The sequence below is a fragment of the Cynocephalus volans genome, chromosome 14, assembly GCF_027409185.1.
Source record: "Cynocephalus volans isolate mCynVol1 chromosome 14, mCynVol1.pri, whole genome shotgun sequence".
Taxonomy (NCBI): domain Eukaryota; kingdom Metazoa; phylum Chordata; class Mammalia; order Dermoptera; family Cynocephalidae; genus Cynocephalus; species Cynocephalus volans.
Genome location: NC_084473.1, coordinates 93756965 through 93775414, shown reverse-complemented (window position 1 = coordinate 93775414; position 18450 = coordinate 93756965). Strand labels below are relative to the sequence as shown.

Genomic DNA, 18450 nt, shown 5'->3' with positions numbered 1-18450 from the left:
TTTTTTTTTTTTTTTTTTTTACTTACATGGTAAAGACATGGGGGGAGACAACAGAGGTGATAAAACAGTAAGGACACGGAGCTTCTGGGGCAGGTGCTGCTGGGGAATTCAGCCGAGTGGCCGAGAGGTCAAGTGAGGAGTGGGGTGGGGCCAAGGAGGAAGTGGGTATAGATTATCCAGGCTTCATGGATTCGGGAAATGTTTAAAGATGAACATATTAATCAGAAAAAGAATAGCTATTAGTCACTTAGATGTTTAATTTGTGACTAAGCAACCCGTCATCCAGACAGGGTCCCAGAATCTCAGGAAAGTGGACTGAAACCAGCAGCCCAGCCCTGCTGTCATGTGCTCTGTCCAGAGGCTCCTGGTAAAGGACACAGCTGGGTGGGGCCCCGGGCACTTGGGCAGCCACTGCTCTGCTTGGAGGCCCAGGCCTGGGATTGGCATCATTGAATGAATTGACATCGTGTTGTTCGTGTCACAGAGCTTTGAACAGATTCCATCTCGAAAGCATTGAGGGCATGCGCACTCTAATTGTGATACCAGCCTCAACTGCTGAAGGGCGCTTCTTGTGAGTGCATCCCTACATATGCCCGCCACTTACTGTACGGCGCTGGACGTCAGCAGTGGTCGTGGCTGCAGAATTCTCTTCCTTGCTTTGGCTTGGACCCGTTCCTGTATATGTATATGACCAAAATCCTAAAACTAAATTATCTCAGAGAGAGATTCATTTGCTCCATGGAAACGTTTTATCTAAAACTTTACATTTCCTGAGTAATTGCTGGTGCTTTTGCAAAGTGTTGGTTTTGGAGTTCTGCCTTCATACCCACTGTGTTGAGCACAGAAGTGTGTGGGCAATGGTGATTCAGCCTCCCTGTAGTCCCCACCCTTATCTCGGTCACACTGCCCTCTCAGCCTCCACAACCGTCTGCCTGCAGTTCCCCTGGCGGGCTCTGGCCTCGGGGACACCCTGAGAATGGTTCTGCAGGGTGCTGGCTGGCAGGGGAGCACCCCAGACAGGTGGGGCTCCAGCGTGTGTGAATGAAAGAGGGAATCAGGACGTGGCTCTCCAGTGAAGGAATCCCAGGCCTGCCCAGGCAGGAGAGGAAACCAGGTCTTTGGGCCTGAGAGGCCTTCAGCCAGTGGCCTGGGAGAGCAGAGGCTCCAGGCGGTGGGGTGGTTCCTGGTGAGGGGGCAGCAAGAACACTCCTGGTTGCTCTCAGTCTTGCATGTCTGCATGCCTTTACTACCTAGGGGAGTGTGAGCGCGTCAAGGGAGGGACTCTGGATTGTACTGCTTTGGGGCGATTCCTCTAGGACACGTGCCAGAGGAGTTTGAGTATTTGAATGGACAGGTAAATAAATGCTTTCCTTGAGAATGTCATGGGCAACTGGCTGCTGTGAGGAGGAGAGGAAGAGGCCCAGTGGGACCTTACGAATAGGTCACGGCACCCACCAGGAGAAGCTTGCTGGCTTACAGCTTAAAATCAACAGATGCTGCTTTGTCGAAATGAGTCTAGACGGCCGTTCTCAAAGTGCCGTCTAGGGACCCCTGGGGTCTGCGAGGTCAAAACATATTTTCACAGTATCATTAACACATTATTTGCTTTTTAAAAAAACTCTTCTCTCATGAGTGTACTGTGGACTCTTGCGGAAGCTACTTGACATTTGATGACTTCATTGCTCTGACACCTAACGGAGTGAGTGCTTGTGCATGCAAACATCTCTCAGTTTTTACCCACACAAGAGCACTTTGGAGCCCTGCACAAGTTTTGAGAGCGTAAAGGGGTGCTGGGACCAAAAAGTGAGAACAGCTGGGCTAAGCTGTCAGTTAGATCAAACCAGAAGAGTGATGAGCAGAAAGACCTGTAAAAAAGATCTCAAAGCAGACAATAATCATCTATTCTTTTTTTGGCAGGAAAACCTGCATAGAAAATCTAATGGATGAAGATGAGAAAGACAGGGCCAAGAGGTAAGAAGGAGCCATCCTTGCTGCCCCCACAGGCTTCTCTGCGGGTCTGTCGGTCCTCGTCCCACTTGCCCTCACCTTTGAATGAAAGCACCAGCAGGACAGGCAACTGCGGGGTGGGTGCGACACTCTCCTGGCAGAGTTGCAGTGCTCCACCAAAGCATTGTGGCCCAGCTCCCTCAGGCTCCTCCTCACCTTGACATTACTCATCATCCGTGACTTGCCCAGTGGTCTGCATTTTTAACACGCTCATCTGTCACTGCTGTTGACTGCGGTCTTTCAGAGGCCTCTGGTTCCTGCTTGTCCGGGACAGAAGCTGCTTGGCAAGGCTGGCTGGTTGGAGCCCAGCAGGCCTGGGTTCAAGTCCTGGCTGTGTTGTTGGGGAGCTATCTGGCTTTGGATGATAATATAATAATTGTCACCACTCACTGAGCATGCAGTAATCACCCAGTGCTGTGCTAAGCACTTTCATCTACATTAGCTGTTTCCTCATCTGTAAATTGCAGGTGTCATAGCCACCTGCACTTGGTTGGGTCACTGAGAAATACTGGCTTGGTAGCTGGCATGTCAGAGCTCTAACAACCTTATCCATGTTTGTTCCTCCATTGGACATTTATCTGAATACCTGCTAGATGCAAAGTGGAGTCATAAAGTTGACATTTAGAAGGTCAAGAAGGGTGGAATGTCATCAATCTCACCTAGTTCACCCGAGTCAGCAGTTACTGTGCTAAGTGCTGGGGAATCAAAATGAGTAAGAGGCTTCCTGCCACCAGCTGTGCACAGGGGAGTGTGGCTGTGAGCAGGTCACAGCAGATCGTCAGGGTGTGGGGCAACAGGCCCAGCAGTAGAGCTGTGGCAGCCCGGCCTGTGCTCTTGGGAAAGCCTTCGTCACAGGCTTCGGTGCACTGGCCTCCTCTCTCCAGTCTCCTCCTTTTCTGCCTCTGCTACTGCTTATCCTCTGTGACAACCCCTAGGAGCCTGCATAGCTGAAGGTTCTGCCCACTTCCCTTCTGCCTGGTTTTCACTTGCAAATGGTGGAGCCCTCAGAAGTCACTTAGCTCAGAGGCTCTAGGGGTAGCTGTCCTTTTGCATCACCTAGGGAGGCAGATGTGAGCATCACAAATCCCCAGCCATCCCCAGACCTGCTAGATCTGAATCTGCAGGCTACAGGGGAGTCTGGATGGTTTTATGCACCCCTTCACCCCCCAATATTATCTTTAAAAAAATCAGGGAACCTGGGAAATGGCCAATGGTTTAGATGGAACAGGGTGGGTGTGGCATGAGGCCTGGGAAGTTAGGATATCAGCACTGGGAGCTTGCCTCTTCTTTTATATTATTTTACTCTTGTCTCTACTTTTCCTTATGTTTGCAAGTTCCTGCAGTGAAAACTCAAACAACAACACAAATATGCCCCAGCTTATTCTGAAGCTACAGGCCCTTCATTTGGTATTGGGAGCCATGCTTCCCACAGCAGTGCTTTGCAAACTGCAGGTCACAACCTACAAGGGTTGCAAAATCCATCTGGCTTCCAACAAGTAAATGAATAGACTGGACCAGACCTGACTAGAATAGGATCCTCTTGCCCTCTCTCATAGGCAGGCTGGCTTCCAGCTCTTTCCTCTGCAGTGTTTTACCAGTTCAGTTTCCTGCAGGGTAGCTGTGAATAGAGTGCTGGAGCCAGAGATCTGAGCTAATGGATTCTGACAAACCCCTTCATCCCTTTAAGACTCTGTTTGTTCACCTGCGACATGAGGGTGATAGTGTCTGTCCTGCCTTCCTCAGGGGTTATTTTGGGAGCCAGCCACAAAATACACTGGGTAGCTCTTTTTAATTAATCACTACATGTATGTGAAAATGCACACCACTTTACAAGAATGCATTTACAGGGTATTCTAATTAGCAGTAATGAAATGGACAGGAGTGGTGGCCAGAATTCATGGAGTGCTTCCTGTATGCCCCAATATATACCCACAGTACCAAGCTAAATACTTTTAGATGCGTTATCTCATATCATCTCCTCAACATTCCTTTGAGGTATTGTCATTGTTATTCCCATTTTACAGATGAGGAAACTAAGGCTCGCCAAGGGTGAGCAACTTGCCAGAGATCGTAAAGCGTTAGAAAGTGGCAGACAGGAAGTTAAATACAAGATTCCTTCACTGTATACTCTGCTCTTATCCCCCAGACACAAGAGAGTCTCTTCGTATAAGAACAAATTCAATCTCTCTGGCAGGTCCAGACGAAGAATTGCATTCCTGTGTGACTTGGGAATCCACGGGAACTTTACTGCTGCCATCATCATCTTTAATATCTCCGCTCTGACCCCTCATGGTCTCAGCCCTGCCTCTGTACCACATTGCTTCTTCTACATCAAGAAAAGAGAAAAATGCATTTTTAGGCTCTGCCAGACTCAGAAATCAGCAAATACAGACATGCCAAAAAATCTTGGCTGAAAGAGTCTAGAAATAAATCTGATTGTAGGCAGCTTCTTTTCATTAATCCCTCCCCATTTGCTTTGGGCCATGAGAATACCCCCGCCCCAGACGTCTCTGCTTAGAAACCTTCTTTGCACAGATACCCATGTCATGAGACTGCTGGTCCTCACTTCTTTCATCCTCAGATGGGGAGATGGGTTTAGAATATTTGGTAATACCCACGTCTTTTTGCCCAAATAGGAGCCATAATGCAGTACCCTCAATAACACTGGGGGAAAAACAGAAACAACAAACACAAACCTAGGATTGTATCCATTTCAAAGCCTCTAGTTCTGCAGGTTTTATAGCAACAACATGGGAGGTCCTTCCCCTAATCCCCCCTGGAGGCCTCACGTGAGGTATTTTCACTCACAGGATATCTTTGATGAGATTAAAAATGTTTAGCTTGAGATCAAAACTCTCATTGTCCACAGAAAGCGTGCTTTGTGTTAGGCAAGGCATTCAAAGCTTTAGGGAATTCATGGCATGTTTGGGTTCTTTGATCAAGTATTCTGAACCAGGGCACAGTTCCACTTTCTTCTGTGAATTTCCATGTAAATCCAGCAAGTATTAATTGAGCGCCTATTGTGTGTTCAGAACTGTAGGCTGTTTTCTTTAGGGAAGAGGCTAAAAAAACATGTCCTTGTACTCAAGAAGGAAACAGGTTGATGGAGAGATATTTGGAATCCCTAGATGGTGAAGTTCACAGTTTGCCAGTTTGTGTTCCAGTCATAAGCGTGTCTTTCTAATTCTGATGTGATGTAGTGTGTGTGTGTGTGTGTGTGTGTGTGTGTGTGTGTGTGTGTGTGTGTGTGTGTGTGTGTGTGTGTGTGTGTGTGTGTGTGTGTGTGTGTGTGTGTGTGTGTGTGTGTGTGTGTGTGTGTGTGTGTGTGTGTGTGTGTGTGTGTGTGGTCATCCAGGAAGCAGTGTGATGGGGAGGAAGTGCACAGGCTTAGAATCAGACAAACCGAGCTTTGATTCTTGACACTGTTACTGTCTGACCTTGGACAAGTTACTAACCCTCTCTTAGCCTCATTTTCTTCTTCTGTCAAGTGGGGGTGATAATAATAGTAGCCACTTCTTCATAGGGTTATTGCAGGAATGAAATGCAGCTGTGTCTAAGCACCGGCACAGTGCAGCATGCACAGTGCTCCTGAGAAAAGCTACAACTTAGGGAGCACTCACAGTGTGCCTGGAGCATTGGACATGTGGTAACTCTCCGAGTGTCACGACACCCCCTCGATATAGGTTGTTAGCAGTCCCGTTTTGCAACTGAGAAACCTGAGGCTCAGGGTTTGCACAGCCAGTCAGTCACAGGGAGGGATTCAGACCCAGGCATCAGCTTCTAAAGTCTGGGCTCCTCACTATTTCTATGACCTTCAGTAAATGGAAGCTGCTCCTTGTGACTCGCCAACATGCTCAAGGGATAGGGACAGGAAGTGCTGGTGGGAATTCTCACCTTCCGAAGAAAGCTCGTGTCTATACTTTGCAATATTAAATGAGTACGTGATCTCTCCAGTCAGCTGTGAAGTTCTGTTTCCATAACCCTGCTGCCTTTTGTTCCTGAGAATCAAGAGTGTCAGGCAAGATTAGCTGATTCTGGGGGTTTTGGAGAGAGTGAGTGCTAGTTCTGGAAGACAAACTAAACCATTTTATTATTCTTTGACCCTAATCTTTAGTCTCAACACCGATGCAGTGTCTCAGACAAGAGAGAGCAGATCAAACACAACAAACAAGAGGCCTGTACATGCCATTTTGCAGAAGCAGATATTTCAGAGGGAAACGCTTTAGCTGTTCAGCAGCTTGTTATTTCTTCTGTCCCCCTAGATAAAGAAATAGGAAATGGAGTAGTTTGTTGAGGTGGGCCAATGACCGAGACCATCTGCCTGCATTTGCTAAGTAACGTGGTGGGCAAGTGGAAGCCATGGAAGAGGATAGATACATAGAATTGCCAGCCCACAAAGAGCTTTCAGGCAAGTTAGGGAGGCATCCACAAAAATAAGCATAAAGGAGAAAAAAACATATTTTGCAGAGTCTGTGTTAGGCAAAGCCAGGATGGTGGTCAAAATTTATAAGCTCATCCTTCTCAGCCAACTGCTCTTTTGGGGACAGTAACATGGTTAAGAAGAGATTCTGATCACGTTTCGTTTGTATCATTTCTTTGGATGTAAATTCTGTAGATCCGATAGGAAAGGCCCATCGATGAAGATCGTAGCCAACTTGGAGGACTTGAGCTCCCTGCACGCTTGCCGAGTGCCCCTGTGTGCGGGCACCGTGCAGAATGAAAAAGCCTGGTCCCAGCACTGAAGGCCGATGCTCCCAGCTGCAGCCTGCCCTGCTTATGTTGCTGTGATTTTTCGTTCATGCTTTAGATTGGGTTTTAATGTCCATCATCATAAGCTCCTACACAGGGAAAAAGTGGCTGTGAAAAAATGTTGGTCCTTCCTTCCTGTTAGTTTTGTTGGGTGATTAAGGCAGCAGCAGGCATCACAAGAACACGGGAGGTAACAGGACTGGCAATTCGTTTCTATTACCCTGCAATTTCCAGATGAGTGATTCTGTTCTCAAAACAAAGGGAAAAGTAGAACTGTACTTGCAGGCAGAATGCTAATTCTTCCTGTTGCCCAGTAAACTGGAGAATGGAAAAGGGGCCTCCCTCTGTTGGGGGCTCTCGGCTTTTACCCTGCTGGGGTCCTTCGGTTGGCTAAGAATTGTCGTCAGAGGAGAGGAGTGTGCCTGGGGGCTTAGAACTTGGGAATGTCTTAGCTCAGGGAGATCCAGAACCTCTCTGGGGACGTCTGTGGCAAAGGCAAATTTACTAAAAGCCCTTTCAATAATTTCAATAAATTTTAAATTGAAAAAGATAGTCAGAAGTCTACCATCTTGAAAATGCTGCCTTTTTAGTAAAGGCTTAACATTCCTTTTGAGAATTTTGGTGACGAGTTCCTGAGGATCATGCTCCAGTTAAATGCTGCTCGTGTGACCATTAACTAAGAGTCACTGTGAAATTAGGCTAGCTTCCCATTTGGGCCCAGACATTTCTGATAACTGTGGTTAAGAGTAAAGATGTGCCTGTTACATCTCAGGAGAATAGAACAGCCTCAGCTGCTCTCAGTCACCCCAAACACTTCCCCAAGTCTCTGCAGTAGAAATCATACCGAGTTTCTCAAGTTCTCCGTGAGATGAGGGTGGCACCAGCCTGCCCCCCGTCTTGCCCCATGTGGGGTCCCTTTGCTCCCCACATACCCAGATGACATTATCTTCTTGCATCGAACTGCTGAAGGCTCTGAGCTCAGTAGTGTCCCCAACCCCCTCTGTCTCAGTGTACCGGGATGCTGCCTGAATTATAGAAATGAGGTGTGCACCTGCGCTTGGCAGGGGACTGCACTGACTTTAAGTGGATGTTGCTTTATGCCAGAATTACCCAGAATTTATCCTGGGGCATACTAATCTCAGGAAATTCCCCCCACAAGTTTGGATCATGCATTTACTGTTCCTTCCTTTTCGTAGAATTTCAGGGCTCCTTAGCACATTAAAGGTGCTAAGACTACAATGAGCAAGTAAGCAAACAAAAATCCGTTCAAGTTTATGCAACCCTGAATTTAAAAAAAAAAAAATTATCTGGTAAAACAAAATATAGTACAGGTTAATCATCCCAAATCCAAACTCTAAAACGCTCCAAAGCTTGAAACTTTTTGCATGCCAACATGATGCTCAAAGGAAATGTTCATTGCAGCATTTCAGAGTTTGGATTTTCAGACTTGGGATGCTCACCCGGTGAGTATAATACAAATATTCCAAAACCTGGAAAAAAATTGAAATCCAAAACACTTTTGTTCCCAAGTATTTCGGATAAGTGATACTCAATCTGTAACAACAAAATAATCTTCTCTGGCCATGATCCTTCCCCTTTCTCGAAGTAATTCTTCACGATTTTCCACGGAAGACCCTTTGACCAGTGCCATCTTATGTAGTAGATGTATAGGCTTTATTTCCACCATTTTTGTACCTTTTCTTATATATAAAACGTACCAAAACAACATTTGAAAAATACTGAAATGTTTAAAGAGGCAGAGAGACAGCCACCGTTAATATTTTGGTGTATTTCCCATCAGCTTTTTCTCTGCGTTTCCATTTAGTGTTAACAGGACTACTCTCATAAGCTCTTTGTTCTTGTGGGTGATCTGACTCTAATTCACTCTTTAGAAAAGCTCACCTATCGTGGCCAGGACTGTCTCAATGAGAGGACACTCATTTAATGCCTCTGAGCATCGCGTGCCTCAGTTATCTCCTCACATGCTGACTATGGGCACCTGTTGGGTGTATTCCAGTTCTACAAGAAATTCGACCTCGTTCTGCAACCACCCCTTTGGTTTCAGGAACAGTGGAGACTACAAAAGAAGGCTGAACCCTAGTCTGGATAAGCTGCCTATACGGGTTCCGTTTGCTCAGTTTACAAGACTCAGATTTGGGAGGACTAGTCCTGCACCCTTACCAGTTTCTGTTTTATCCCATAATGTGGACTGGTTAGATATGCTGGAATTCCCAATCCAGGAGAAACCTCAGGCGTCAATGAGTCTTGATTTCAGGCATTATTATTCTGGGTATTTGGTGGTGAGTAACAAACTACTCTAGGACCTGAGGGATAAAGCAATGGCATTGATTTTGCTCATGGATCTTCAACTAGGGTAGGCCTTGGCTTACCGGACTCGAGGATGCTTGTCTCATTCCACATGGTATCCACTAGGGCGGCTCAGAGGTGGTGGGCTGGAACCATCTGAAGACATGCTCAGTCCCTAGTAGTTGACGTTGGCGTCAGCTGGGACCTCCGCTGGGACGGTGGCTTTCCACATGGAGGTGTGGCTTCCTCACAACATAGGGTTGAGTTCAAGGGCAAGCAGTGTGAGAGAGAGAGAGATGGGGGAAGCTGCACCTCCTCTTGACACCTGGCCTCGGAAGCCAGACAGTGTCACTGCTGCGTTCTGTTCACTAGAAGCAAGTCACCAAGGCCAGCCTGTATTCAGGGAGAGGAGAATTGGAACCCATTTTCTGATGGGGGAAATTTCAGAGAATTTTAAATTCTCTGTGTTAAAATCACTATTTTATAGGAGGAAACTGAGGCCTATGCAGGTGGGAGAGCCTCGCCCCTCTGTCCTGGCTCAGGCAGCAGAGCCAGGACGAGGTCTCGCATCTTCTGAAGCCTTGGCTTGTGCTCCTTCCACTAAGCCTCTCCCTGCCCATTCTCCAGATCCCCCCAACCAGCCTTCAGCTTCCGGTGGTGACTAGGAATGTGGATAAGATGCCTCACAGGAAGCCGTGAGCTCCACTACTTATTACACCTGTTGTTCAAACGCTCTCTGGCACCAGGGGAGAGGCTAGTGCTTCCTGCACTGGCTCTGGTCTCAGCATTTGAATTTGTTGGGAAGCATTTGATTTTATCAGCGTTCACTTCATTTGACCAAAGGCATTTGATTCAGAGAGCATCTTCAGTCCCCACTCCCCACCCCCCACATCCTGTTTACTCAATTAACAGAACTAGAATTGGTGGGGCCAGTTTCAAAGATAGCAGCCTTGGGATTAAACATCAGGAAAAGCATCCCAGCAGTGTGGAAGTCTGTTAGGTGTTGGGGATAGTTTCCCAGTGGATGCTGAGATGTTTATGCTGAAGACTTTGCCAGCCAGACCAGAATACACATGAGATGGATTGAAAGAAAGAACCTACTCGTGATGATAAATTTTTTTTTTTTTCTCTTTTCACTGATTTTGTTCTCATTTCCGATCTGGCTCACAGAGAGGAGTCCTGATACAGTGATTTTTAAGGGACTTTTGGTGATGTTTAAAATTCACCTGCACCACTGTCCACACATCCTTGTGAATTTAAGGAAGAGAGAGGACCAAAGAAACAGACGTTGGGGTGTGTGTCCACATTCACCTGCGTGCTCAGACTCACCAAGGCCTCTCCCGGCATGAGGGGAGTCTAGCATCTCCCTTCCTCATCTATGCTGCAGGCTCCTTGGAAGGACCTGATCGCCAGCCCAGCCACACACCACGCCTCTAGAGCAGTTGGGTGTGAAGTCCAGTCTTGCACGCTATGTGCACACCTGTGGCCATTTCCCTACCAAGATGGAGCAAAGAGCAGCATCAAGTATAGCGTATAAAATACGCATCTGTTTCATGAAGTCCCCTGAGAGAAGGACCGTCGAGGTTCCATCTGCTGGAGAAACCCAAGGGGTGTGTGTGTGTGTGTGTGTGTGTGTGTGTGTGTGTGTGTGTGTGTGTGTGTGTGCGCGCGTGCGCACTTGCGCATGTGCATGTGCACGTATGTGCACGTGTCTCTCCTCCACGACACTTTACCTTGGGACCGTGGTCCTCTGCCGCCTTGCCTCATGTGGTGCCTCTGCTTCCTTTAGTCCTCCTCACATATCATAAGCACAGTCCCCTCGTAAGAGTGAGGGGCTGCTGTGCTAAGTCTCTACTAGATCCTTAGCTGCAAGTACAACCCTCCTCTGGAACTTCAGAGCTCTGGAGACCTACACTTCAGTCCCTGCCCCCTGTGTCCTAGCTAGGCCAGTATGTTGCCCAAACCTACCCTCAGTGGGTAGGGAAGTGCAGGAGAGTAGTTTTTTAGGTTAATAAAATTCCATGTTGGCTATGCAGTGGTTGCTTCTTTTTGATGCTTTTTTAATGTTAGCTCATCCCAGAAGCAATACACTAATGCCAAGGGAAGACGAGCCTACCCAGTTCATCTATCATTCTCTTTGTTCTGCAAGAGCCACCCAGAAGTAGGTTTCATAAAGAGTCTGTTTCGTCAAGAGTCACTACCGTCCAACTCACCCCATACACTTTCCTGCAAAAGGGTCTTGTTTACAGCCCCGGCCACCAGCCTTTCGGAATCTGTGCTCCCACCTTTTGATTCCGATGGGTCTTTTACAAACTCACTAAAAAAGTATGGAAAGATATATGGGGGTTCTAGATCTGGATAAGATGGAGTCCATCACACTGAATGTGGTTATAAAGCCTGGACAGAATGCATGGAACAGCTATTTGAGGACTCTGGAAAGTAGATGGTGGGGGGAGGATTGAGGAAGTACTAGAAATTTCCCGTCTAGTATCCCCGAGCCTAGACTCAGTGAAGCCCCGACCCAGAAGCAGGCACATCTGTGCTGACAGGGAGAGCACCGGGAGCAGCCCTCTAGTTCTGGCTTGAGGAGCAAGAACAGGGTTTCCTAAGGCTCAAATGAGGGAGGTGAAATCTTCCCTATTTTGTTCTTTTCTCTATTTCCTTGCATCCTGTAATACTCTGACGACAGCATCAGTGGGGATCCCCATGGAACCTAAAAGGTAGAGGGAGGGTAACTCACCTCTCCAGTCAGAGCAGCTGTAGTTCCAAGAGGGTGGGATGAAACCTGTTGCTTTTTTCCCCTCCCTCTCTGTCTTCCTACTGCTTAGCCCCAGATAAAGGTGCAGACATGGGAAGCAGGAGACAGAGCAGGATAAAATAAGACCCAGCTTTCTGGCCAAAAGAAGGAAAAGGGAGCCCCAGGAATCAGAATGTACTAGGCAGATCTCAGAGAGGGGGCAGTTCAAGAAAGTGACCCTATAAAGTTGGTTGTGAGTTCCCGGGCTCACCCCCGAGCTGAGTATGGGTGGATCTGATCTTGAGTAGCATACCGTAGACTTTCAGGTCTGAACTTCAGGATAGACCACCACCCAAGGGCCAAGACTGGCCACATGGGGCAGATCTAAATAGCACTGTGAATTTCTCATCAGAAACCATGGAAACTTTCTGATGACAGCACAATATTTTTTAAATGTCAAAACAAAATAACTAAGGACTGTGTATATCGCACTTAGTAAAGGGATCCTTGGGTTCAACCCTGTGGGTGACTTTCTGCCTCCGTCCTCGACTGTATCCATCCAGATAGGCTAGGTTGTGCTGTAGTAACAAACAACCCCCAAATCTCAGTAAGCCCTACATGTTCATCACAGGGCTGCTGGGGCCCTTGCTATAAGACGTCCTCACTGGGGGGCCGAGGCTGGGAGAGGCTTCCCCTCTCCCATTGCCAAGGTAGGAGAAAGGAACGTGGCAGATTTTACATTGGCTCTGCATGCTTCTACCTGGAATGGACACGTGCCATTCATGCCCACCTTTCCTAGACCCAGGAGAGTTATGTGTCCACGTGTCACTTCTAGAGACAGGGAAGTACAGTCCTGCTCTGTCTGGAAGAAAAACCAGAAGTATGTGGTGGGCGGCAATACTGGCAATCACAGATGACCACGGCAATGGGAAAGGTCACTCCTCCTAGGAGCTGGGGCTGGGGTCTCAATCTCCCTTGGTGGTTTCCTGCAGTTTTCTTCCCCAGTGAGGCACAAAACACCATCATGCTGTTTGTGAGCAGTGCCGTTTTTCTGCAGGGTGTGTTTAGCTTCTGTGTTATAAACTCAAGCAGCCAGAATTAGTCACTCTCCGTTCTGTGCTCCCAGAACCCTGGGTACGTAGCTCTGTAATGGGTCCCACCACAGTGATTTTAGGGGAGCTGTAGCAGAGCAGGAGAGTGCGCATGTCACGGTGGGCCCTGGAGCTAGCCTGTGCCCCTACGTCCTAGCTGTGTGTGTTGGCAAGTTACAAGCCTCTCAGTGTCTCAGCTTCTTCGCCTGTGAAATGGGAAGGATGGTAAAACCTACTTTAAAGGGTCATTGTGAGATTAAAGGAATTAATATGTGTAAAGTATTTAACATTGTACCTGTGACATAGTAAGTGCCCAGCAAATGTTACCTGTGTAACCAGACCCGCACTTCCCATGACGTCCAGTGACAGACACTTCAGAAAAGATAAGCTGGGCCTCTGTGAGTCCTGCACTCAGAAGTCAGAGGGGGAGGCTTGCACTGATGTGTATTTAGTACACGCACACACACTCTTCCTCCTTGCTGTCACTCTCCCTGTCTCTCTTTTTCTCTCTCTCTCTTAAACTCAGTAAAAAGACAAACAACCCAGTTGAAAAATGGGCAGACATTTCACAAAAGAAGATATATGAATGGCCATTAAGCATGTGGAAAGATGTTCAACATCATTAGTCATCAGAAAAATACAACTCTTCAAGCCACAAAAAGATAACATTTCAATGGCTAAAGTAAAAGGAAAGACTGACAATACCAAGTGTTGGCAAGGAATGCCTGTGTCTACACAGAGAGATGCACATGAGTATGCAGATATTCATTATTTTTAATACCTCCACACTGGAAACAACCCAAATGTGGCATGTGTGTGCAATGGAATACAAGTCAGCAGTGAAAAGGAATGAAATATTAATATGTGCAATGATGGATGAATCTCAAAAACTTTATGCCAGATGAAACTCAAAGATTATATGCTGTATGATTCCGTTCATGTGAAATCCTAGAAAAGGTGGAACTAAATTGATAGCAGCTCAGTGGTTGCCCATGGCTGTGGTTGGGAGATCAGTAGCAAAGACACATAAAAAAACCCTTCAGGATGGGAGATCTGTTGTACATCTTGGTTTTGGTGCTGGTTACATAATTACCACAGTTCATCAAGCCATACACTTAAAATGAAAGAATTTTATTGAATGTAAATAATGCCTTTAAAAAATACTGAAAGGCTGACTGTTTAGGTGTCTGTCAACCTGTGGCCCCAGAGCCTTGTGTGTGGGTCTCGGGGCTGCTGAGCAGACCTCCCTGTTGGAAATAAGGTCATTTGAAGCTCGTTTTCTTTCTCTTGCCTCAGAGCTGTGGATCCAGCTGATGCTGACCAATTTCCAGTGGATACCACAGTGTGTCCCAGGCAGAGGCTGACGGAAACAAGCTTGTGTTTTTGTCACTAATGATATGAGCCTTCCTCAGATTCTCTGCCAGGCCATGGCTGTCATCGTTACACCCATTGAAGAAGAGAACAGAGCAATAATGAGCTGGGTGTTATCGACTCACAAATAATTTATAATGGGCAAACTAGGACAGGAACAGAGCTTTTTTTGGCTAAGGAGGTTGTGTGTCACTCTTTAAAATCTAGGCCAAAAAATTATTTATAATGCATAGACAGTCACTCAGCAAGTTAAGGCTTCCTTTCTTCTCTCCCCTGTGTTTGAACACTGTGCTTTTTCCCCTGGATTAGCAGCAAGGCACCTCAGCATCTCACAGCCGCACCTGCCGGCAGTCTGTGATGCACTCAGCCCCTGTAAAGACGGTGCTCAGCTAGGAACACAGCTTTTGCAGAAATCTCTTAACCCAAGATCCGAGAACTGAAGATAGGAAGCAGGGAAGAGTCAAAAAAAAGGAAAAGAGGGGACGGCCCATGGCTCCCTTGGGAGAGTGTGGTGCTGATAACACCAAAGCCACGGGTTCAGATCCCTATATAGGGATGGCCGGTTAGCTCACTTGGGAGAGCGTGGTGCTGACAACACCAAGTCAAGGGTTAAGATCCCCTTACTGGTAATCATTAAAAAAAATAAAGGAAAAGGAAAAGACCCTTGGGAAAGTCTGATCTCCACACTCTTGAGGTGAGCTCTGAAGAATTGCTCAGATATTATCAGGAAACAGCCCAAACTGAGATATAATCAGTATAAGATGGGTTGTGAACCTGTGTGTTGAAATAAAAACAAGTCACGTGTGGTTCAGCAGGAGCGAACAGAGTGGTTGTGGTCATTGTGGTGTCTAGGGAAAGGATATTTGGAATGTGTTCTTATGTTTCAAGGGCTATTTGGGGAAGCAAAGTCTTCTTGACACTGATACCTATAGATATTGATACCTAGCCCGAGGGAGGTGAATCACAGTCCACCAGCACCCTCTGTCCTGACCACACATTGGCCGGGAGCCTCCTGATGAGTGACCAGCTCCCCTGGGAACCTTGACCCCAGGCCCTGGCGTTCCTGCACCAGCAAGCAGACCAGGCACTACCAGCTCTGCCCTGTGGCCCTGCCCTCTCTCAGTGAGCTGACTTTCTGGAACAAGTCTGTCTTGGGTGAATTTGGGAGGGGTGGATCAGCTTTCCCAGCCCTGGGTCACCTTCAGATAAGCTGATGATGGATGAAAGGCCTGTGTGTGCATTGAAGATCAGGCCCTCAGCAGTGCTGCCTCCTGGGCTTGCTGGCGGAGGGCTTCCTGCGTTGCGTGTTCCTTGGCTTGTCTGTCCAGAGCAGCCCCTGGAGCGTGATTCCCTATTCAAGTCCCCAGGGATCCTAGACTTCCTCGGTGGCTCTGGGAAGGTCCCCTCCCCTCAAACTGAGCAGCTTCACTTGCTCTCTCCAGTAGGTGCACAGTGTAGAATATCATTTTGTTTTATATAAACTTTTTACAGGAGTTTTAGGTTCAGAGTGAAATTGAGTGCAAGGCACAGAGATATTCCATAAACCCCTGCCCTTGCTACATGCACGGCCTCCTCACCAGAGCGGTACATTTATAACAACTGATGAACCTACGTTGACAAGTCATGATCACCCAAAATCCATAGTTTATATTAGGGTTCACTCTTGGTGGTGTCCAATCTATGGGTTTGGACAAATGTGTAATGACATGTACGTACCATTCTAGTATCATACCAAATAGTTTCACTGCCCTAAAAATCCTCTGTACCCCCACCTATTCATCCCTCCCGAATCCCCGGCAGCCGCTGATCTTTTTACTGTCTCCGTAGTTTTGCGTCTCCCCGAATGTTACGTAGTTAGAATCATACAGTAAGTAGCTTTTTCAGACTGGCTTCTTCGACTTACTAATATGCATTTGAGTTTCTTCCATGTCATTTTGAAGAGGGTTCAGCTGCTCTCAGCAGCTTGACAGCGACATGCACTCGCTGTCATTCATTAACTCTGAGTCTGCATGGCTCGCAGACTGTTTCCTGTAGGGAATGCCATGACGTCCCGACAGAATGAGCTGCTCAGAGAGGGGCAGGGATATATGCCCTGGGTGGCACACTCAGAACCCCGGGCCACCCATGACTTGGCACCAGGCTGGGTGTTCTGGGTTGGAGGGGACATGGTCTGAGCCTGAGAAAGGGCTCTCAGAGCCAGTTCCTCTGGGCTGCAGCCATCTTCATAGATAATGTGCCGTCTGCTCTCTGAAGGTTAAAACTCTACAAATTCAGAGTGAGCAGCATCTGGGATGGAGCTAATCTGTGTAAGACTTTGCGTCTGAGTCAGAACTTATTACTAATGCTGTCTCTCTTTGTGGCCAAGAGTCTAGCAAAACATTTTCCTATCCCCATTATTCAGCTCTGAAATGTGGCTAATGTTACCTCCCTGAAAGAGTTTTCGATAAGATGATCACAATAGAACGCCTCTGATAGAAAACACCTCCGTTGCATAACAAGGCCTTTATGGAAGTGGAATGTTCCAGTAACCTGTGTGTGTTGTGTTTACAGAGCTTCTCGAAACAAGTCTGAGAAGAAGCGTCGGGACCAGTTCAATGTTCTCATCAAAGAGCTTAGCTCCATGCTCCCTGGCAACACGCGAAAAATGGACAAAACCACCGTGCTGGAAAAGGTCATTGGATTTTTGCAGAAACACAATGGTAAAGGCTACACTTCTCTCCGTTTCTGTTCCGCCCTGCCCTTCCCGTGTGCTGGTGACTTCATCTGTCAGGTCTTCCTGGTTAGTTCTCTCTTCCCAGCAAGGCCCAACCTCACCAGTCAAAGCACCCTGACCTCTAGAATAACCCCATCTCCTGCACGTTGGAGAGAGGACACTCACCTCCCGAATTGCTTTATTAGCCAGATGAGAGAGTACAGAGCAGCCTCACAGGTAGCACCCAGCCCAAGAGGAATGGCACTCATAGTGGGAGTTTCTGGATCAAAAATCTCTGGAGCAAGCATTTTTCATTCAGCTCTGAACAGATGTGGTACCCGAGTCCTCATTTTCCACGGGGTCCCACTGTACTGGCTTTTTCATCCCTCTCTGCCACAGCCCCTAAACTCTTTGGTCTTCTGAGATACACCATGGAAAAACAAAAACAAACAAACAAAAAAAAACTGAAAACAATTCATTTACTTCATGTCAAATCCATTGTATTTTTATTGAGATATTGTATTAGTCCGTTTTGTGTTGCTATAACAGAACTACCTGAGACTGGGTAATTTATAAAGAGAAGTTTATTTGGCTTACGATTCTGGGACAGCTGCATCTGGCACGGGCCTCAGGCTGCCTCTACTCATGGCGGAAAGTGGCAGGCAGCCGGCGGGTACAAGCAGATCACATGGTGAGAGGAAGAGAGAGAGAGAGAGAAGGTGCCAGGGTCTTTTTAAGCAACGAGCTCTCGCCGGAACTAAGGGAGCGAGAACTCACTCATTAATCCCCCCTCCCCAGGGAGAGCATTAATCCATTCATGAGGGATCCGCCCTCATGACTCAATCAGTTTCCAACACTGCCACATTGGGGATCAGATTCCCACATGGGTTTTAGAGGGGACAACACATCCAAACTCCATCATATACCATAACATTCACCATTTTAAAGCACAGAGATCAATGTTTTTAGTATATTCACAAGGTTGTGCAGCCATCACCACTATCTAATTTCATCATCCCGCAAAGAAACCCTGTGCCCATTAGCAGCCACTTCCTGTGTCCCTCTCCCTCCAGTTCCTGGCAACCACTCATCTACTTTCTGTCTCTAGGCATTTCATGCAAATGGAATCATGTAACATGTGGTCTTTTGTGTCTGGCTCCTTTCACTGAGCATCCGTGTTTTAGCACATGTCAGTACTTCATTCCATTTTATGGACAAACAATTTTTCCATTGTATGGATATACCACGTTTTGATTATCCCTTCTTCAGCTGATGGATATTTGGGTTGTTTCCCATTTTGGGCTGTTCTGAATAATGCTGCTATGAACATTCGCATACAAATTTTTGAGTTGATAAATGTTTTCACTTCTCTTGAGTATATTCATTCCTAGGAATGGAATTGCTGAGTCAAATGGTAGGTCAATGTGTAACATTTTAGTGAGCAATTTTTTGTAGGAGAACATTGCAATTAACAGCCAACTCCTCAAATTCTGGTA

At 47.0% G+C, this 18450-nt stretch overlaps 1 protein-coding gene across 2 annotated transcripts in view; it reads left to right on the top strand.

The window, feature by feature from the left end:
* Positions 1-18450, top strand: part of NPAS2 (neuronal PAS domain protein 2) — a 162818-nt gene that overhangs the window by 69211 nt on the left and 75157 nt on the right. For both annotated transcript variants that reach the window (XM_063078202.1, XM_063078203.1), the window contains exons 2-3: positions 1918-1971; positions 16813-16961. In XM_063078202.1, the coding sequence (XP_062934272.1) occupies positions 1940-1971; positions 16813-16961 (181 nt within the window). In that variant the 5' untranslated portion in view covers positions 1918-1939. The remainder of the gene's footprint in view (positions 1-1917; positions 1972-16812; positions 16962-18450) is intronic.